The following is a 23,276-nucleotide window of genomic DNA, read 5'->3' as shown; positions in this document are numbered from 1 at the left end:
ATCTAAAAAACAAGGCAGATGATCTCTAGTGGTTTTTATAGGTTCTTCATGAGTCAGTAGATGTTACAGTACTGCTCAGTTGTTTATTCTAGCAGCCAGTGCTCATTTGAAGTGACTGAAGAATTAGTCTTTATGAGTAGCCTGCATGAAACAACTACAGAGAAAATATTTGCAAAGAAGTTGAGAAAACACTGTTTCAGTATAAACCGAAGTGAAATCTGCTAAGATGTGTACAATAAATAGTGGTAAAAATAAGCATGGAGCAGAAAAAGGCCTGAGTTTGACACACTTACAAAACTTGTTAAAACATAATGGTGTTTAAAAACCTACGTTTATTCATTGTATTCATTCATCAGGAGGCACTTTGCAGAAAATTTTAAAATCTATCATGGGTTATTAAACTAATAGTGTCAGTGGTGAGTTTCATTTGCTCTTCTGGATGTCACTATCTCAATTCTAGGACTTTTTGTTAGAAATAAAAGCTGAGGGCTTCCCTGGTGGCACAGTGGTTGAGAGTCCGCCTGCCGATGCAGGGGACACGGGTTCGTGCCCCGGTCTGGGAAGATCCCACATGCCGCGGAGCGGCTGGGCCCATGAGCCATGGCCGCTGAGCCTGCGCGTCCGGAGCCTGTTGCTCCACAACAGGAGAGGCCACAACAGTGAGAGGCCCGTGTACCACAAAAAAAAAAAAAAAGAGAAAAAAAAGCTGAATGTACTGATTGCCCTACTATGTATGTAGCAGTTTGATGACTGAGCAGTGGTAATATTTTATTACAATTTTTAAAACTTGGGGTTGAGATTAAGTTTGTTCTGAATAAGAAGATTGCCCTTAAACTGTAAACCAAATACTTAATGGATTTGGAAGTTAACTTTCGTTACAGACTTGATAATATTTCCTAGTGAACTCAACCTAACATTAAAAGTCAGAGCACTGCTTTTATGTGGAACTTACACCATGGTAAAGTCATTCGTACAACAGCCAGTGTTCGAACCACAGGTAATGTCAAGCTGCTTGATACACTTTTCATGCCATCAGAATTTAAAATAAAAAGCAAGATCTCCATTCCCACGCATAGATTTGGTACAGAAATATTTTCCAAGCTCAAACTACAGTTCCAATAGCAGTTTTTGGCCTTGAGGCAAGTACAAAGGAAATTTCCTTATTTCAAAATACATTTAACTGTGTAATTGAGAGGCTTCAACCTGTGCTTTAATTGAAATATAATTACATGCTAAAAGCAAAGATCAAGACTCTAATAAAATTTTATAAGTGCCTTTCAAAGATGAATATGCTAAAATGAAATATGTTTGTGGAGTGATATCAGTATGTGGCAGTACCTGTGTGTGAAAAGATTTTTTCAAAGATGGACATGAAGGGACTTCCTGGTGGTCCAGTGGGTAAGACTCTAAGCTCCCAATGCAGGCCTCCCGGGTTCGATCCCTGGTCGGGGAACTAGATCCCGCATGCATGCTGCAACTAAGAAGTCTGCATGCTGCAACGAAGAACCCATGTGCTGCAACTAAGACCTGGTGCAGCCAGACATAAATAAATATTTTTAAAAGGATGGATATGTAAAATTTCATTGTATATCAGAATGAACAGATGAACATTCACAGTCCATTTTTATGATAGAGAAGTATAGCTTTGAACTCCAATTAAGTGAAATGTTATCCTCCCTTCAAATCCATTCTTCTTTTAGTAGTCTTGTGTTACCCCCCAAATTATATTCAATTATTATCATATTTTGAATAATAACAACAGTTTTGTGGAAATTTGTTTTGTCTCTTAGTAGATAAATACTTACATAATCTTAATTTTGCCTCTTGTCCCACAAACCCTAAAATATTTACTGTTTGGCCCTTTTCAGAAATGTTTGCTAATCCCTGGGCTACACCTTCAGACTAAGGGAAAACTGGGGCGGGGGATAGTATCTGCAAAGACTTGAAACCCAGCTTCAAAGCACCTCTATGCAGATTGAATTAAAGTGATCTTCTCTAGCCTATGTGCCTGTCTGAGAAAAAATTAAATCCTCTCTGGTAGAAAATAAGTTCATTTAGTGCCTAAAAATATCTCTATAGTTTAAAAAAAAGTTTCAGCAATAAATCTGAAATTATCAGGTATTCCAGAAGATAAGACCAAATCACTGAGATCAAGAGAAAGAACAAATAATAGGAAAATGTCTTTGAGTTATTTTTGGCTTTTTGCATTGCCACATAAAATTATATGTTTGCAAATGAATTCTTAAGACACAGAAAGCACTTACTGTAAAGGAAAATATTGCAGAATTCAACTACATGAGGAGAGTAGCTTCTGTGAACAAGATACTGTAAATGTGAAAACACAAGCGCTAGAGAGGAAGAAGATAATAGCAACAAATATGGCCAACAAAAGGTATCATTTCTAGAATGTATAAAATAACTACAAATCAATAAGAAAAACAAAGACAACCCAATAGAGAAATGGGCAGAGGACTTAAACAGGCAGTTTACAAAAAAATTATTTACATGGGACTTCCCTGGTGGTCCAGTGATTAAGACTTCCCACTTCCACTGCAGCGGGCATGGGTTCGACCCCCTGGTCGGGGAACCAAAATCCTGCATGTTGTGCAGCCAAAAACCAAAAAAACAAAAAAATTACAGGTAATCCAAATGACAAATAAGTTTTGAAAAGATACACAATCCCAGTAGTAATCACGAAATGCAAATTGAAAACTGCACAGAGATAGCATTCCATACCTATTAGATCAGCAAACACTGTCCAGATGTAGTAAGTGTTAGTCTTGTTTGGATCATACTGTTAAACTCTACTGGTGAGAGAGTGTGAAAATTGTAACAGCCATTTGGGAAAACAGATTGTAATTATCTGGTGAAATTGAAGAGACACCTATATGACCCAACAGGTTTTTTTGTTTGTTTGTTTGTTTTTGAATTTTATTTTATTTTTTTATACAGCAGGTTCTTATTAGGACCCAACAGTTTTATTCTTTTTTATATACCATTATGACATAATGTTCTCAGACTTTTTGGTCTCAGGACACCTTTATATTCATTCTGAAACATTAGCATTTAGCTTAGAGGACAGCTGTATTTTCATACCTGCTTCTGTGTTCAGTGTGTTAAAATCTGCTGGTTTGGTTGAAGTATACGAAAAAAATCCAGCCTCAGAAAGATACATACTGGGAAAACGCAAATTTATTTTAATAGTCGTTTCAGGTAATTATGAATATTCCTGTTTGACGCTACACCAAAAGTTGACAAGCAATAGTTTCTTAAAGGTTTGGTCCAAAGTGGAATCTGAAAGCTTATCAGTGAACGTTGCCTTACTCTTTAATATTGTAATCTATTATCTTGCAATTTCAGTGGATCTTTTACCCACCTTTGATTTTATAATATTATTAATTGGTCTTCTGGAAAATATTGGTTCATTGAGTAATCCAGATATTTAAAATATTGACACATTTTAATAAATAACAAAATTCACATTTGTTGTTTATAACCCTGATATCAGAAGAGTTGAAGTATTGGGGAACAGTCAAGCTCACTGTGGTAGACACATGTTTTCTAGATTTTGTCATTGGTCACAGATATTCTCAGTTGTTTTCCTTGAAGTGACAGGCTCACTCACTTTTTTCATTTTTAAAGAAATATGTGTCAGATAATCAAAGCTGGATAATCATTGTTTGTCAGTTTTTCTTCTATGTAAAAATAATACTCCATACACAGAAACGAAGAGCCAACACAGCCATAAATAAATAAATAAAAATTTAAAAAAAAAAAAAATAATAATAATAATAATAATACTCCATGAAAAAAGCAGCTATTTCTGTTTGTAATCAAATGATTACAGAAGTGCCTTTCCTGAAGAAAACCTTCATATTTTGGTGTAGCAGAATTACTTGATGCTTTATATCCCATCTTGTCACACAGATATTTAAAAGATATATATTCATGGATTGAGATTTTTAAAATTAATAATTTTACTGCTTCATTATTGATGTTCTTAAATGCCACTAGCGTTATTATTTTTAAAATATCTTTATTGGAGTATAATTGCTTTACAATGGTCTGTTAGTTTCTGCTGTATAACAAAGTGAATCAACTATACATATAGATATATCACCATGTCTCCTCCCTCTTGCATCTCCCTCCCACCCTCCCTATCCCACCCTCTAGGTGGTCACAAAGCACCGAGCTGATCTCCCTGTGCTATGCAGCTGCTTCCCACTAGCTATCTATTTTACATTTGGTTGTGTATATATGTCCATGTCACTCTCTCACTTTGTCCCAGCTTACCTTTCCCCCTCCCCAGGTCCTCAGGTCCATTCTCTACGTCTGTATCTTTATTCCTGTCCTGCCCCTAGGTTCTTCAGAACCATTATTTTTTTTTTAGATTCCATATATATGTGTTAGCGTACGGTATTTGCTTTTCTTTTTCTGACTTACTTCACTCTGTATGACTGACTCTAGGTCCATCCACCTCACTACAAATAACTCAATTTCGTTTCTTTTTATGGCTGAGTAATATTCCATTGTATATATGTGCCACATCTCCTTTATCCATTCATCTGTCGATGGACACTTAGGTTGCTTCCATGTCCTGGCTATTGTAAATAGAGCTGCAGTGAACATTGTGGTACAACTAGCATTATTTTTAGAACAGTTGTAGAGCTAGTTGAGAATGGCTATAGTAGCTGCTAGTACAAATTGGTGCCACTGTTCTGATTATTGCAAAGGCATTAGCAGTTTTACCCACCATTGTTTTTGCACCCTGTGCAAATATCAACACAGTGAAAATGGTAAATAATGTCTTATTATGAGCATAGCTTTTACCTCACAGTTTCCTTTACAAGATCTTAGGGACCTATTTAACCAGAGGCCTGTGGACTACTCTGAGAACTCCTCCAGAAAATGTTTGCACGTACGTATGTGTCAGGATACGTGTACGAGAATGTATGGGGTAGCAGCACTTTTTAAAAAAAATATGATAGCTGTGAACTAGAAGCAATGAAAATTTCTAGATAATTAGATTATGGTATATTCATCCAAAGGCATACTATATAGCAGTGAAAATGTGTGAACTACAGTGGCAGAAATCAAATAGTTGATTCCCTCACATGTATGTTGACTTGAAGCTAAGTAACAAAAGAATTTCTACAGTATATTTCTATTTAAATTCAGTTCTAAAAAGAACTAAATTATATTGTTTAGAGACATAGATGGAGCTATAGTGAGTAAGACATCTAAAGAAAAGCAGAAGATTAATTACTGCAGACCTGTGTAGTGGCTACCTATGGAGAGGGTACAAGAATAATCATTTGAATGATTTCAATGGCAAGATTCCTTCTCTTATCCTTTGTGTTGGTACACAGGTGTTCTCTTGGTAAGTCTTTAAATTGTAAAAATACACTCTCCTATGTGTGTGATGTTTCACAATAAAAGAAGGAAGCAAATAGGATAAAAACATATGTCCTTGAATGGGCTGATACTAATGTCTGTAACTTAATCTATAAACTTAATGCGATTTTTTGTGAGATTTACATTTCAATGGGGAAAAAAGAATAAAAGCAGTTGGGCGCATCCTTAAAGGATAATCAAGGAGGAGTAGCCCTTACAGATGTTAAAACATACTGGAAAGCTACAGTTAACACTGTGGTATTAGGGTCATGAATAATTAGATTGCTGGTATAGAATAGAAAGTCCAGATATAGACCAAATACATATCAAAAAGTTACTCGATGGTAAAAATGTCATCTCAGATCATCGGTCCATTTTCTTACTTGTTCAGGTTGGGTAATTTCTCCATTCCATTGTTTAGCCCTTTCAGTTAATACTTTATTTTTGTTAGTGTATTTTTCAGTTCTAAACTTACCATTTGTTTCTTCATGATATCATTTTTCTTTGCCAAGACTTTGTTTCTTTGCTGAAACTTTGTGATTTTTTTCATTTTCTTCAAATGTCTTCCTCATTTTTTTGTGGAAGCAGTTTTATAATGTCTACTTTAAAATATTGGGCAGATATAATTCTAACATATATTTCTTCTCAGTGTTCATGTCTATTTATTGTCTTTTCTCATTCCTTTTGAGGTTTTCCTGGTTCTTGTTACGGTATGACAAGTTATTTTTCTATTGAATCCTTTATATTTTGAGTATAATGTTATGAAACTCTGTGTTTTATTTAAACCCTCATCCCACTTCCTTCTCTTTCAGCAGATCTTACCTGAAACTGTGTTTTGGGGTAAAAAAGGGTGGCACCCCTTCGTTACTCCGCGGTGTGTGCAGAAGCTCCAGTCCTGTAATTAGCCTCCACTGACACGTTGCTAGGGTGGATCCTCTAGTGAACACTGGGCAGGAGTGAGATGCAGACCCTGCTTTATGCTTTGGTGATGTCACCCTGGCTCAGAAAGTTCCTGCTCTTCACGTGGTCCCAGTGTCACTGAGGTGTATGGGTGGGCATGCTACCTCTGGACAGTGGTTAAGTTCTGATTCTCCAGTGGGCATTCCCTGCCACCACCCCAGTGGGGAGGGTTGGGGTGGGGACACCTTGTCATCATTGCGTGGGTGTTGAATTCCGGGCCCTCCGCATTTTCTCCACTGGTACTATGGAGGGAGGAGGTCTTGTTCCTGTTGAGTGGGTCTGCACACCCTCTGTGATACCTCACTGTCTGGGAGGGGAGCGGAGGGGAGGGGATGTCTGGGTTTTCCCTTTGGCCTTTGCTGATGGGCGTAGGACTTGGGCTTCTCCTCTGGTGTTTGGCTCACAGAGGTTGATCATCACCTAATAGTTTTCTGTCTTGCCAGCCTGCTACTTTTCCGTTCTTTTGGTTAGAGACAGTGGGTATATCTTGGGCTTGTTTTGTGTTTCTGGTTCCTTTAGCACCTGTTCTTAGGAATGAATCAAACCTAGGGAATTTATGCTGTTTCATTTTTCAGCACCTGGGCTCTAGTTTGTCTGGCACCTTCTCTTTACCTTTTAGTGTCTTCTGGTGTTTGTCTTATGTGTGATGTCCAAGGTTTTTAGCTTTACTTAGTGTAAAATATAGGGAAAAGTGAGTCTCCTCCATTTTGTCTGGAAGTGGAAAAAGTCTGCATTCATTTTTGAAGGTTTTGTGGTTTTTTGTTTTTATTTTTTATAAATTTATTTATTTGTTTTTATTTTTGGCTGCGTTGAGTCTTTGTTGCTGCACGTGGGCTTTCTCTAGTTGCGCTGAGCGGGGGCTACTCTTCGTTGTGGTGCGCGGGCTTCTCATTGTGGTGGCTTCTCGTTGCAGAGCATGGGCTCTAGGCGTGCAGGCTTCAGTAGTTGTAGCACATGGGCTCAGTAGCTGTGGCTTGCAGGCTCTTGAGTGCAGGCTCAGTAGTTGTGGCGCATGGGCTTAGTTGCTCAGCGGTATGTGGGATCTTCCTGGGCCAGGGCTCGAACCTGTGTCCCTTGCATTGGCAGGCAGATTCTTAAGCACTGTGCCACCAGGGAAGCCCCGAAGATTTTTTTTTGTTTTGTTTTGTTTCTGAATATATAGTTCTGGGTTGATGTGCTTTTCTTCTTTTCAGCATTGAAAAGATGTTCTTGCATTGTGTCCTGTCTTCCACTGTTTCTGATGAGAAGTCAGGTGTTAGTAGTATCGTTATTCCTGTGTATATAATGTTTTAATATTCTCTGGGTGCTCTCAGGACTTTGGTTTTCAGCAGTCTGTGATGTGCCTAGGTGTGATTTTCTTTGTATTCTTCTTGTTTGGGGTTTGCTGAGCTTCTTAGAATTGTAAGTTGATTTTTTTCACCAAATTTGTGAAAAGTTTGACCTTTGTTTTGTATTCTTTTTTTGTCACATTTTCTCTCTCCTCTTCCTCTGCAACTCCAATTACATGCATGATCGTGCATTTGATATTCTCAAATATTGTCATAGGTTACTGATGCTTTGTTAATTTTTTAATAGTTTTACTTTTTGTTCCTCAGAATGGATGAACAATTTATTTTCAAGGTTACTGACCATTTCTTCTGTTGTTTCCAATCTCTTATTAAGCACATCCACTGAAATTTTTATTTAAATTGCTGTAACTCCTAGGTATAGAATTTCCATTGGGTTTCACTGTGTAATTTTCATGTCTTTTCTGTTACTCTACGCCTGCTCATGACCAGCTTTTCCTGTATGTTGTGGAACATATTTCCGATAGCTGCTCTAAAGTCTTTGTTTATCTTGTCATTTTCTATTGAATATTTTTTTTTCTTCATTGTGGGCCCCATTTTCCTGTTTATTTATTTTTCTTTCCCCATATGTCTAGGAATTTTTATTGTATACTGAACATTTTAGATGATAGGTTAATACAGGATTCTGTTATGTTATTTTGTCAGTATCAGGTTTTTTTTCTGGGAGACTTAAATTATTGCTGGCCTTACATTCTGAACTACATCATCCCAGCAATCAGTGACATCAGAAATCTCTACTCAGTTCCTTCAGCAAACAGGTCAGCTGTGGTTTTCCCTGAGCTGCTTAAGAGTCCCTCTGTGGATGTACATTGCAGGAGTGTAACAGCGATTTGAGAGTTTATTCCGTGTGGGGGCCTCTCTTCTCTGTGGCTTCTGCCCTTCAGGGTTTCCCCTGTGGTTCCATCCTTTCTGTCATTGTTGAACTTTACCTGTCTTCTCACACCAGTAAGACTGATGCTCTCTGTGTGGGGCCCAGTACCACCCTTCCCCTTCAGTGCACACTAGGAGGCCTTAGCAGAAATCCTTTTAAACACAGACCTTAGCCAGTGATGTTCTTTTCTGTCAAGAGTCAGATGTCCTGCCATTCCAGGCTTGGTTGTTCACAAGTGACTTCAGTTAGTTAGGTTTTATATTTTATTGAGATTTTAGAAATTTTATTTCCAAGAGAGCAATTCTGATACTGGCCTGCCATTACCCAATAAATAAATTTTAAAAATTATTATTTCCCCTGTGTGAGAGTCATTCTTTTTTTTTTTTTGCGGTACGCGGGCCTCTCACTGTTCTGGCCCCTCCCGTTGCAGAGCACAGGCTCCGGATGCACAGGCTCAGCAGCCATGGCTCACGGGCCCAGCCGCTCCGCGGCATGTGGGATCTTCCTGGACCGGGGCACGAACCCGTGTCCCCTGCATCGGCAGGCGGACTCTCAACCACTGTGCCACCAGGGAAGCCCCGAGAGTCATTCTTTTATTAAGGCATATCTTGTACACAATATAATTCACCCCTTCCAAGGGTACAGGTGACCATATTTTGAGAGATGTGTGCAGTCATGTGTGTAACTATCATCATAGTCGAGATGCAGACCCTTTCCTTCACCGCAAGCTCCCTCATGGCCGGTGCAGGTCGTCCCCTCCCACCACTCGGGCTCCGGCAATCACCACTAGATCTGTTCCTCTCCCTACGTTGGTTGTTTTTTGCCTTTTTTTGCCTTCTCTAGATTGGTATGTAAATGGAATCATACAGCAATCTTTTCTGTCTGGCTTTTTTACTTAGCATAATGGTTTTGAGATTTCTTCGTTTTGGGGCCAGTATTTATAAAGCTGCTTGAACATTTGCGGAACACGATGTTCTGCATTGTTGCCAGCACTGAATATTGTCAGTGTTTCTATATTTCAGCCATTCTGGTTGGTGTTTAGTGATATTTTGTTGTGGGCTTGATTTTGCATTTCTGGATGAGTAATGAAATTGAACACATCTTTAGTGAAGTGTCTGTTCAAAGCTTTTACCCCAAAGTCCCCTTTTTCCTGTTGATTTGTCTTTTCCTTACTTTCGAGTTGTGAGTTCTTTATATACTCGCCATAGAAGTCATTTATTAGAGATGTATTTTGCAAATGTTTTTGTCTAGTCTATGACTTGTTTTCCTTTTTTAATGTTTTTTGAAAGAGTAGGGGGTTTAATTTTGATGACGTTTGTCGTTTGTCACTTTGTAAATTTTTTCTTTTATAGATTTTGTTCATTATGCCTTATATAAAAAATATTCAAGTTTTCCTGCATATTCCAAGGTTACCTTTAGATTATTTATTCCTTTTATAGTTAAATTGCATGTATGATAATGAGAAGATGAGGTAAGGTTCAAGGTTCTTTGTTTTCAGTGTGGATACTCATTTGTTCCAGCATCATTCTAAAAGACTGTTATTCCCTTGAATTATCTTGACTCTTGGTCAAAAATAAACCACATAAACACATACACAGAAAGATATATTTTTTCAAAAACATGAATTCATATTGATATTTTAAAATTTAATCCAGTAGCTGTTTGTAACATATTTAAAAAATTTTTTATTCCCCCACTCAATCTATAATTGTACCTTTTAATTTTACTTAATATTTCCTCCAACTAAAATAGTTATTAAAAGAAAAATTGTTTATTTTGTGCATCAATTTAAAAGTACTCCAGAATAACTATACTAGTATTAAACATTCAAAGCTAGTAGATCAGTAATGAGATTTAATATTTTCATTGCTTTCTGCCATCATCTTTTGAGCCTTCTAGTAGTATTGAAGATACTTTGAGTTATTTGCTATGGCTAGGTAAATACTATTTAGATAACATATTCAACTGCTACAAGCATTTTAGTTGATGGTATTAATATTTTTACTGATCGTACTTCTATGAAAATAATTTTTTCCCATAGCTCTTACTTGTCAGTGGAGAGTAATGGAAGTCTGCTCTGTTGCTTCTCTTTGTGAGACAGGTGGAAAACACAGAAATTCCTTCCATGCCTCCTTTGCGTTACTGCTTGCCACTCCCCAAGACAAGCTCTGTTACCACTACTGACACCATAGATGAGTCTTGCCTAGTTCTGTTCTTTATAGACTCATACAATAAATACTGTTTTCTGCCTTTTATCACACACCATCATACTTGTGAGATTCATTCAAATTATTGCTTGTAATTGTTCATTTAATTCTCATTGTTGTGTAGTATTCTGTTTTGAAAGTACCATAATTTATCCACTTTTATTGGGCATTTGGGGGTTTTTCAGTCTGGGACTGTTATGACTTGTATTTTGTGAACATTCCAGTGTATTTCTTTTGGTAGGCACAGAGGACTAACATTTTATGGAATTCTAATTCAAAAATGGCTGCCTTCTTTTCTTATAACCTAAGTGAGAGTGATTATGTAAATGAGACAAAGTATTCATTATGTTCTTGTGTTCAGTTAGTGGAATTTGCATTAATTACCCATTTCTAACTGATAATGAACCACTCAAATTCAGTTCCTCTTTGTGGCATTGTGAGTGTGGGCAAGGAATTTAATTTAAACTCTGCGCTTCGTTTATAAAAATCAGAAGTTATGGTACCTACCTAAAATGGTGGTTGTTAGACTTAAATAAGGTCATTTTTGTTAACTACTTGGCCTAGTTGCTCACTGCATCCTGCATGTTAAGTATATTTTATTGGCCAACTTTCTGACTTCCCTAAATTATTGGTGTCAATCAAGTGTCACTGTCTCTTTTTAAGTTGTTTTCATCTTATAAGTTTTATTTTTATATATCCAGGGTACTAGAAATTTGTAATTCAAATTCCAGGTTATTAAAAAAATGTTTTTGTCATTTGATTTTCTCTAAGATGTGTGTGTGTGTTTACCATATAAAAGTTTAGGAGTTTTATGTAGTCAGATTTATTCATGTTTTTATTATGGTTAAAGCTGTTAGTGGGCTATAGATGAAAGATTATAGCTGTTAGGAGGCTATTAGTTTAGGGCTTCTGATTTGTGTATGTTGCTATCAACTAGAGAGTTTACTGTTGCCTTGACCCAGTAAGTAGAGGGCACATCTGTTGGCTCAGGAGTGCTTGCTGTAGGATAGTCTCTCTGAGGTTTTGCTTCTTCATGTCCAAGATGGAGTTTAAGACATTTACCCTATTTACTTCATAGTGATGAATAAGGAAGACGTTGTATAATGTCAAAAGAATTTCTTAAAAATAGCAGTGATTTGGCAGAGATCAAATCATGGAGGGCCTTGAAATGCTCCGTTAGCTGTTGCTGTATAAAAAATTACCATAAATTTCATGGTAATTAAATAGCACCCATTTGTAGATGAGACGTGTGGCCAGGCTCAACCATGCTTTTTGTTGAGGGTTTCACGGGGTTCAGACTAAGATTTCTACCGGGCTGAGTGTTTATCCAGAGGCTCTCTCCTCCTCAGCTCACTTGGCTCCGTCCCGTGCGGTCGTAGGACCACACGGTGCCCATTTCTTTATTGGCCATTTGGCCTGCGGTTGCTGTCGTCTCCTGGGGCCGCTCCCTGGTCTGTGTGTGTGGCTTCTTCTACCTTCAGAGACAGCAGTGCGCTCCTGAATCCTTCACTTGCTTGGAAGTTCTCTGACTTCCCTTTCTGCTACCAGGTGGAGAAAAATCTTTGCTTTCAAGGAACTGTATGATTAGATTAGAATAAGCCCCGTCCCCCTTGATTAATTCAAAGTCAGTTGATTAGGAGCCTTAATCCCATCTGCAAAATCTCTTTGCCATGTCTTATGGCATACTCTCTGGCATGGTATTTCATCATATTCAGAGTGTCTGCATCAGGGTGGGGCATCTTGGGGGCAGGGTCAGGCGTTTTAGGAGTCTGCCTACCACAAATGCGATGTTGAGGACTTTGGACCTGATCCAGAGGTATCAGGGAGTCCCTTAGAAAGCTTACTGTGGCAGCAGTGAGGAGGGTGGGTCAGAAAGGAAAAATTTCATTCAAAACTAAGTCCATTTTGATTTTGTAATGTTATTTAATGGGGTTTTTTTTGTTTGTTTTTTAAGTAGAGGTTTTGATCAGAAACGTATGTTTTTTTGGGTTTTTTTGCGGTACGCGGGCCTCTCACTGTTGTGGCCTCTCCCGTTGCGGAGCACAGGCTCCGGACACGCAGGCTCCGCGGCCATGGCTCACGGGCCCAGCCGCTCCGCGGCATGTGGGATCCTCCCGGACCGGGGCAAGAACCCGTGTCCCCTGCATCAGCAGGCGGACTCTCAACCACTGCACCACCAGGGAAGCCCCAGAAATGTATGTTTATTAGTGTACAAAGTAGAAATAATTAACTGGACCCAAACAACAACAAATCACTCATCATGATATTCATTACTTCAGGCCAATTCATTATACAAAGTGGTTTGATAGATTGCTTTTTATTTTACTCAGTTCTATTTTAGCATATCTTTCTAAAGCAAACACTGATTGTTTTGATACGAGGCTTAAACACCCGAATGTCATTAATAATATCTTCCTACACACAATATTAGGGTGTCTTTTCTTCCTTAGATGGCTGATCTCATGCATTATATGTTGATTCTTACTGGCTTAGTTTTTATATCTAGTTTTACTTACTTTTATTCTTTGCTCTTGAGTTTTGCCTTTTTTGGCTGCTGCACGCAGCATGTGGGGTCTTAGTTCCCCGACCAGGGATCAAACCCATGCCCACTGCAGGGGAAGTGCGGAGTCCTAACCACTGGACCGCCAGGGAATTCCCCTGAGTCTTGCATTTTTCAAGCTGTATTTTTTTCTTCTGAACTAAATTTGCCATATCTCAGAGATTTGGAGTACTAACCACTAGACTGCCAGGGAATTCCTGAGTCTTGTATTTTTCAAGCTGTATTTTTTTCTTCTGAACTAAATTTGCCATATCTCAGAGATTTTGACATGTTTCTTATTTAATCACTTCAAAAATAATATATATTTTTTCATTTGATTTAAATAAATCTGCTAGATTGAAGGGAGTTTTCAGTTTTTCTAGTGGATAGATTGAAGGGAGTTTATCCTTATGTTGTGAATTTATAATTATTAATGTGTTAAGTTTAGGAAATACCTGTTTTTTAAAATATGGCCTAGGAAATATCTGAGTTTTTGAATTTGTAAGACTTTCTTATGGCCATAGATATTGTAAGTTAAAAAGAATTTTATGTACATTTGAATAGAATGTATATTTTCTGTTCTGGGAATTTGGAGATCTCTCTGTTTATGTGTAAGTTTGAATCAAACTTAACCATCATTAATAAATATCTTGATTTCTGAGAGCTGTGTTAAGTCCAGTCTATGTATTTCTATTTGGCTTTACTTTTTTTTTTTTTTTTCTTTTTAAGCATATGTAAGTTTTTACTGTAGCATTAAAAAGTTTGTTTTTTTAACTTGAAGTCAGCTTTACTTTTGTATGTCAAGGAAATTCATTAGGCATGTGAACATTAATGACTGTTTCTGCTTTTGGAATTTTCACTGTAATGTTAGACTCATTTTAATGTGAACTTATCTTTGTCCTGTTCACTGCTTCCTGATTTGGACCCTATTTTTATGATCAATATTGCTATACCTGCTTTCTTCCTCTCTCTCTTTCTTCCTCTCTCTCTTTCTCTCCCTCCCTCCCTTCCTCCCTCCCTCCCCTTTTAAAATATTTATTTATTTGGCTGTGCCAGCTCTTAGTTACAGCACACTTGATCTTCATTGCAGCATGTGGGCTCTTAGTTGCAGCACGTGGGATGTAGTTCCCTGACCAGGGATTGAACCGGGACCCCCTGCATTGGGAGCGTGGAGTCTTAACCACTGGACAACTAGGGAAGTCCTACCTGCTTTCTTTTTGATAGCATTTGTCTGTTCTTTCCCCCCAGATCATTATTTGTGAATATCCTGTGCTACTGTGCCTCGTGCACATATGTGTATATATATAGATAGATAGATACACATACACATATGTGTATCTATATATATACTCATACACATATGCGTATATATATAAACATATACATATGCGTATATATGTAAACATATACATATGCATATATATGTAAACACACATGCGTATATATACACATACACGTGTGTATATGTATTCACGTACATAAATAAAAGGTTTATGTGTATTTACGTCTAAAGTGTGTGTGTGCATGTGTGTGTCTAAAATATATTTTGCACATTTTGAAAGTTTTTTTGTTTTTGTTTTTGTTTTTTTTTGTTTTTTTTGGTGGTAGCGGACCTCTCACTGTTGTGGCCTCTCCCGTTGTGGAGCACAGGCTCCGGACGCGCAGGCTCAGCGGCCATGGCTCACGGGTCCAGCCGCTCCGCGGCATTTGGGATCTTCCCGGACCCGGGGCACGAACCCGTGTCCCCTGCATCGGCAGGCGGACTCTCAACCACTGCGCCACCAGGGAAGCCCTCAAAGAATTTTTCTGTAGACTTTGGAAGATATTGCTCTTTTTTGTTTTTACATTTAATATTGCCAATGAAAAGCAATTCCCATTTCTCCTTTCTTTGTAAATGACCTCTTTTCTTTTTGGTGGGGCTACTAGAATTTTTCCTTTATCCTTGTTATCTTAAAATTTTGCCCATGTTTCTAGCTGTAAGACATTTTAATCTGAAGCTGGTGTTTTCTGTTTGGGTGGGTGTTTTTGTAGTGATATGGATATCAATGGAACAGAAAAAAAAGACTCTTGTCTTTCAGCTTCCTCATCTATTAAATGGAAATTATGCTTAATAAATGTTACCTCTTATTATTAGATATTTTCATAAATTTTCTTCTAATTTCTCTACTTATAATCCTTCTACTTTCTCTCCTTCTGGTACTCTTTATAAGCAGACGTTGGACCTTCCTGATAGTTTCCCACGCCATTTGATTTTTTCTCTTACTTGCTATCTTCATTCGTTATTACTGCATTATGGGAGAATCCTAACAGACTAATAAGAAAAGTTTGGTAAAGGTTAAAAACAGTTTAGTGTGTAGAAAACTAATATTTGATATTTCTTAGAGCACTTAGCCAATTACAGTAGTTGGTATTGAATAAATAATTGATAATTAATTGAACAAGCTTTGGAATATCCTGAAACTTATTGTTACTTATTGTAACAATAAGTTTATTATTAACAATTAAGTAACAATAAGGTTTAAGTAACAATAAGGTTATTAAGATAACCTTAATCTCTGAAATTTTATTGATTCTGTTTTGTATTATAGCTTTATTTTGGGAGAGCCTTCCAAGTTTTGGAAGTTCCTCAGACTCTTTCTTACAGGTGGCAATGTGAACTCTCATTGAGAGTTTTTTCTTGGATGTGTTCTTGGACTAATGTCAAAAGATATTTAACACTTTTCTTTTTATCTTTCCCTCTCCTCTTTTTTTTAATGATTAAAAAAGTATAAAAAATTATTTAGGGGTTTTTAATATTGAGTCAAATTGTTTAGTTGATAAGAGCTATTTATCTTACCTTCCTCTCATGAAATGTTAATTAGCTTTGTAATTGTTACTTAGCTTATAAGTCGTTTTGATTTCTGACATGCGGTATATGAGGGTGCTGATGTTAGATGAGTTTCCTGTAGAAATTTATTCTTTGACATTTTTTACAATTTTATAAATGCTTTTTATTGTTTCAGAAAGATATATTCCAGCCTATACAGATAGTATATGTTTTCTTTCAATGCCAAATGTCTTTCATTAGCTATGTAGTTATAACAGATGGGTTTGAAGCGTTCACTTAAATGCAGTTAGTATTTTATTTCCCTTTATTCCCTAATCTCTTTACATGTTATTATAAATTAGTATGTTGGATACATTCCAGGACTTCTCATAGTAGTTTAGCTAATGTCATGTAATATTTTCCATTGCACATATGATTAAGAGAACATGTTGATGTTTCTAAAGTGATATAGACAGTGAGAAAAGGATCAAGTTAAATTATTTTATTTCCTTATTATACACTTAAAAGTCATTATATTTTATTTGTCAAAATTACTTTTTTTTTTTTTTTCTTTTTGCGGTATGCGGGCCTCTCACTGTCGTGGCCTCTCCCGTTGCGGAGCACAGGCTCCGGACGCGCAGGCCCAGCGGCCATGGCTCACGGGCCCAGCCGCTCCGCGGCATATGGGATCCTCCCAGACCGGGGCACGAACCCGTATCCCCTGCATCCGCAGGCGGACTCTCAACCACTGCGCCACCAGGGAGGCCCTATTTGTCAAAATTACTTTTAGAGCAAAAGTCTTCTGTACAACTTGCCATATGCTATAAAAATAATGGAGATTCTAGATTTTAACAGTTTAGCAGAAATTATTTTGCGATATTAATGAGTTAATAATAAAAACTTTTCAGTGGTTGATTGGACATATAAATGTACTTTCTTCCCTCAACATTACCTTGACCTTTCCAGTATTGACTCAAGGATACTCAGACTACCTAGATATTATACATGTCTTTAATTCTGGGTTCTGTTAATATAGTAAACATATTTAGATACCATGGGAGGTTGTGACATAAATATATTGTTTGGAAAAAGCTGATTATTATACTTTATCAGTGAAGATAAAGAAGGCTTTATTTCTTTTCTTCAGTTTTTGTTAATGCAGTAATACCTTTGAGTACAAAAAGACAACTGAAATGTGTGTTAGTGTGTGAACTTGTGGACATTATATAAAATTAAAATGTCACAGATATAACTAGTGTTTATGAGTTACTTAGAAGCTACAGTGGTCTTGTTGCCTGCAGCCAAAATGTGTCGAAGACACACCAAGAGACACTTAACTTTCTTATATTGGTTCAGTGCAGTGGACTGATGGTTGTGAGGAAGAGTTTGATGGCATGTAATATCTTACGTAGATTTACATGCAAGACATTGAAATTATTTATAATTTAAAAACTATTGTATTCTCTAATTAACTAGCAGAATATGGAATCAGTATATTAGCATGTGAAGATATTCATAGTAATGTCAGCAACTCTATTACCTGAGCCTCAGTTTTACCACGTACCATCCCATTTGGCTTCAGTTAGTTCAGCTCTGCTAGTCATGAGCCACACCTACAGTAAGATTACCAAAAGTGAAGTCCATTTAATATATATACATATGAACACCAGTTTATTAGGGCCTTTCTATGTCAAACAGCATTCATGGTACTAAGAATACAAAGTTAGTACAACCTGGTTCCTCTGCTCAAAGATTTTGGATGAAAAAAGAGTGATAAGTAATTACCATGCAATAGCATAAATGCTAAAACAGAAGTATATGCAAGGAGGGCAGCTAGGCATCTCCTACACACAGAGAGAGATTTTATACGTTATGATGCCCCAAGTGGGCTTGGGTGGATGAGGAAGTCTATTAATCATTCTTAGGGAAAGAATTACTCTTAGATAATTCATACTGACTTCTAACACATTTCAGGTGCGCTAAACTTCCCCTGTTGTTCGTTTGAGACTTTATTTCTTTGATTTTATCACTCGCAAGAGATAGAGGCAGATTGGAATGGGGGAAGGAGAAAGTCAGATGACTTAATTTTTCTTCACATGCCTAGCATTTTAAAGAAACTTGAAACTAACTGCTACAATGAAGTGTGTAGATTTGTATGTGTGCCTTTAACCATGTAGTTGCCACTCATTAACTTATTCTGTGATTGACTAGTTTCCTTCATGTTGATTTTTAGGCAGGGTGAAAATAGTAAGAGATTTTGGAAATAGTATAAATATGTTTTATCCGTTTATTAATGGATTTAATCACCTGTTAAAAATAACCCCCAACTAGAAACCTGCCCTTTTAACCATATTATTAGTTTTTTAAAAATGGTAGTTGTATTGACAAAGTCAATAGAAAAAAAAAGTGAAATGCTGACTTTCTAAACTTGAATGGAAGGATGAATATGTACCAAGCACTGAACGGAGAACTTCGATTGTATCATTTTAACGGATCCTTTATTCGGTGCTCTGCAGGCTTCAAATTGTTTTACCAGTAATGTGCAAAGACTTTTGAATATCTTCCTAGCCCCACATTTGAGTGTTGCTTTTCCAGGTTTTATAAGGAGATTTCTTTATCCTTTGCTCCCTTCCAGCGATGTGCATTTTGTAAGCACCTTGGAGCCACTATCAAATGCTGTGAAGAGAAATGTACCCAGATGTACCATTATCCTTGTGCTGCTGGAGCCGGCACCTTTCAGGATTTCAGTCACTTCTTCCTTCTTTGTCCAGAGCACATTGACCAAGCTCCTGAAAGATGTAAGTTTACTACAGATATATTTTAAAACATTTATCAATGTATTTACTTAAAATAACAAATGTTTAAGTTCCCTAAGTGTTATTCTACTTGTGGTAAAAGGTAACATTACATAATCTTGATAATCTGAGAGATCTTCACAAGAGATCCTTGGGTGGGGTGAGGGGGCGTGGGGAGGAATCTGGTACCAACCATATCATTGAAGTTATATCCAGAGAGTTATTTCCTCAAAAATTCAAAGATAGTTTGCATGTTTTTTATTCTTATTTAAAAAATTTAACTACTGTAGAAAGTTAAACTTGCTGAATATATGGTATTTTAATATGTACTATGAAAGTAGGTCATTTAAAAAATTAAACAGTGTCTTTAATTCAGTGTCTTTTACACTAAAAAGACTACCCAGTTAGAGATTTAGAAGATGGTTCATTCAGGTGTTGTTTCAGGATGTATGTTGATAGGATCACCAAACACTTTTGAAAATCTTGGAAAATGTATAGTTCTGATAGTCGTAATAGAAATCTCGTTAATGCTTCTTCTTGATTCATCTGTCTTGGTTATAGTTATCTATAATCCTCAGTTGTCTTTTTTTTTTCTTTCTTTTCCAAACAGTATTTTATAATTAGGTGAAAAGGTTTAAGTGTTTGAAATTTATGTTATACAGAAAATTACAACTCTTTCCTATCCTTATTAAATAGAGATCTTACTTTTTTCCTAGTATGTGGATTTCCAAGAGCATGCATGATTTGGGATCTTTTTTCCCTAGTAAATTGAATTTCCAATCTGCTTGTGAAATCTCTTTGATGCTTTCTTTATTCAGTCTTTTTTTATGTCATCTCTTAGTTACCTAATTGTTAGCTTTTACCTGTATTCTTAGCAATGTCAGTAAAGGCTTTTTTCCTATCTTTTCCAGCTTTGTGAAACATAAATATAGCTACTTCAGGCTTAAACTAAAGTAATCTCAAACACAGATTTCATAATCATCATTTTTTCTCTGTTCAGTACCATGATTTTATCTTTAGTTAAAGTTATTTTGTGTCTACATGTATAATCATGTTGCCCTTAATCACTATACAGACGTAAATTATAGGTAAGGCAAACTGAAATGTCACATTGTATTTAGGCTAATAAGGGATTTAAAGTTTTAAAAATGTTTTGGATTACACACTGTTAAATCTGGGAGAAAAAGACAGCATTCATGCACAGCTACTGTAATGGGTGTTATTTATTTTAAGACCTCATATAGTGAATTACTTCACTAAGTACACAGACTACGATGTGAATCATCAGAGCTGATTGTATTCTGGGTGGTATAACACACTTTTCCAATTGAATAAAACAACTGTGGGTGTGTTTAACAATTTAAATTTTATTCAGCCTTTTGTATGTGGTCGTGATTTAGACCTCAGTAAACAACATGCAAACTTTTCTATGACTATGTTTCTAATGTGAGAAATTCTATTACTTATTGGCAGTACTACTTTCTTCTGCAGACTCTGTTCACATAATGTATATGATTTATATACATTTATTTGTTAGGGATCATAAATTGTTTTATATAATAATGAAGTGTAAGAACTGAGGTGAGATGATTTGTTATCATTTATCATGCATATAGTGAAAGGTTCATGCTGGCAACATAAAGCTAAAAGATCTACTGAAATTACTGGTACCTTGCCTTGTTCCAAAGTAGACTTACGGAGACTTACACAAATACGTGAACAGTAGGATAAAGTAAGACTAAAAGTAAGCAAGAAAATTTGGCCAGTGGGAAGGGAAAATAAGGATAGGATAAATGGGAGGGTAATATGATGAGGCTGATACCCAAAATAAATGTGTATTTCCCAGGCCTACACCACAAATCTGGCTCCAGAGCTTTCCAGCAGTCGGCATGAAGAAGGGCATATGAACAGTTGCCTGATTTGTAGTGATAAGAATTCACTTGATACTGATACTGTATGTACACTATATATGGCAGTGAGAAACTGTCTTCAAGTAGCTGTCTTGCAGTATAAACAACAAACCCCACAGGGCAATTTCTTATAACAGCCCTTAAAATAAGTCAGCGGTATAACACCAAAGCCCAGTTGAGTAAATTCTATTCCCTGGGGACCTTAAACAATGCAGTCTGAATACCCAGCTTTCTGAGCATCTGTTTTAATCCAAGGATGTAGAGAATACTGCAGATAGACTATATTGCAGTAATACACAAGACTACGTAACAGTCTTATAAAATCTTTCATTTGTATTTTTAGCTGTTCTAATTGTATGTCATAGCACAAAGCACTTAACTTTTTATGTTTTAAAAATGGGGATATGTTAAATGACAGTGTTATTATGAAGGTTAAATGACAGTGAAAGTCATGTAGCATTGTACCATATATTATGAATTGCTGTACTGAACGTTCGTTATGTTAGCTCTTATCTGAGTTACGTGTCTGCACTGAGTATAATACTTGATGCTGCTGGCTAAGAACAGAGCAGTGCACTGTGATAGTTATAACTGAGTGAGGAGTAAGATCGACATCTTCTTATGAAAGTTGAAAAATCTAACAAAAACATGGACCTCATTAGAAAAAAACATCCCAGCAAAAAGAGCGCATCTGTGAGCAAGACCAGCATTTTCATCAGAAAACGATTCTGGGGGTGCTCTGTCCTGGAAAAATGCCAGTCACAGCTCTGACCTTATTGTCACGATGATGCAAGTATACACTAACCTTGCCCGGAAATTTTACGCTAAATATCCATCTAAGGGACATAGCCACATATACTTCCTGAGTAGTATTTTGCCTCTCATGGAAGGCCGAATGGCAGAGAGCCAGCCATGCGAGATCAGAGGAAAGAACATTCCAGGCTGAGCGAACAACTACTGCGCAGGCCTTGAGGCAGGAGCATGGCGTGATTGTGGAATAGACAGCTAGTCACTGTGTCTGGAACTTAGTGTCTGCCAGGTGGGTAGTAGAGACCACATCAAGGTGAACAAAGACTAGATCATGTAGGCCTTGTAAACAAGGGAAGGGGTTTGGATTTTATTCTGTCTGCAGTGAGAAGTCTTTGCAAGGTTTAAACCTGGGAATGCTACATCTCTTAATCCACTCCCCCTCCCCCAGTGTATTTACTTTCATCGCTCAGCTTCTTCTTTTACTTCATTTAAACTTTTAACTCCTACCTCATTTTCTTAGTTGTCTGGTCTCTCTTGACACCAAGTCCTGCTACTTTTCTGTTACCTTAAATTCTGTCAGCCCCCTGACCTTTCTTTCTTACCTACCTGCCTGCTCTGTGGGCCAGCCTCTCTGGACAACATCCATGATTTACTTTTTCTTTCTAGAGATTCCATTTTGATAGGCAAATCACCTTGCAGAGTGTCCTGCCAGCGATGGAAACATAGATCATGGACGTTGTAATGTCGATGGAAGTTACAAAGCTATGCTGATTTAGTCCTTTTTAAATTCACTGATAATAATTTGACTTGAGACTGTTGCTCTTCACCAGTGCTTCTCTTCTTATGTGCTGTCTAGACTTTCTTAAGCAGTAGTCTCACCTTCCAACTTGACCATGTTTAAGGATCTATGATAAGCTCCCATCTAATTTAAGCTCCATGTTTTTGTCTTTTCCTCCATTTCTTCTTGTCACAGCTGTCACTTAGGAAGAAGTGACCTGTCCAAAGCTTATTCTCTGTTTCTCCTGCTCTTTTCTTGCTTTCCCTCCATCATTTAGCTTCTTCATGCTATGCCTGTGCTGGCACTTTTCCTTTGTACTTTTATTCTTCACCTTCTTTGCCCTTCCAGTGGGCATCAGTATCGATAAGTAGTAAAGAACATGATCTTTGGAGCCAGATTAACCTGGATTTTACTCCTGTCCTCTCTTAAATTGTCTTTAGCTTTAGTCTTTCACTCAATCTATTTTGCTTTCCCAGCTGCTTAAAGAAAATTTTCACTTAGTCGTTTGATTATTGCTTCAAGCTTAACGCCTCTTTGGCTTTCAGACATATATTTATGTATATGTACATATACTTATGTCTGACATGACACTTAAGCCATCCAATAATGTCATCTTCTTAATGCATGCCCTCCAAAAGGCTGTTTTAGTATTTCTACATATTTCTGTATGTTCGCCCAGATCAGAAAAATGGTTGGAACCAACTTTTTTCTATTATTATTTTTATATAATGCATAGTAAATGTTTTTGGACTGAATATATCACATGGATTTTTTTTTTGCCCAATTTATTAAATGATGCATACTAATCATACAACATGACAGTATAGTCATCAAGGAATTGGTGGAAACTGTCATAGAATAAAAAGTAATCTCTGCTTTAGTGATACACAGAGTTACCTTGTTGCAGAATGAGCTTTGCT

At 37.0% G+C, this 23,276-nt stretch overlaps 1 protein-coding gene across 11 annotated transcripts in view; it reads left to right on the top strand.

Moving 5' to 3' along the window:
* Window positions 1-23,276, top strand: part of KMT2C (lysine methyltransferase 2C) — a 291,663-nt gene that overhangs the window by 144,212 nt on the left and 124,175 nt on the right. For all 11 annotated transcript variants that reach the window (XR_014016732.1, XM_081244951.1, XM_081244952.1 and 8 more), the window contains exon 7: window positions 18,759-18,921. Coding sequence is in view for 10 of the 11 variants with exons in the window: in XM_081244951.1 (XP_081101077.1) it covers window positions 18,759-18,921 (163 nt within the window). In the remaining variant the exon portion in view is untranslated. The remainder of the gene's footprint in view (window positions 1-18,758; window positions 18,922-23,276) is intronic.

Source organism: Mesoplodon bidens (genome assembly GCF_964165515.1).
Source record: "Mesoplodon bidens genome assembly, chromosome: 9".
NCBI classification, from domain to species: Eukaryota; Metazoa; Chordata; class Mammalia; order Artiodactyla; family Ziphiidae; genus Mesoplodon; species Mesoplodon bidens.
This window is presented reverse-complemented; position numbering and strand designations above follow the sequence as displayed.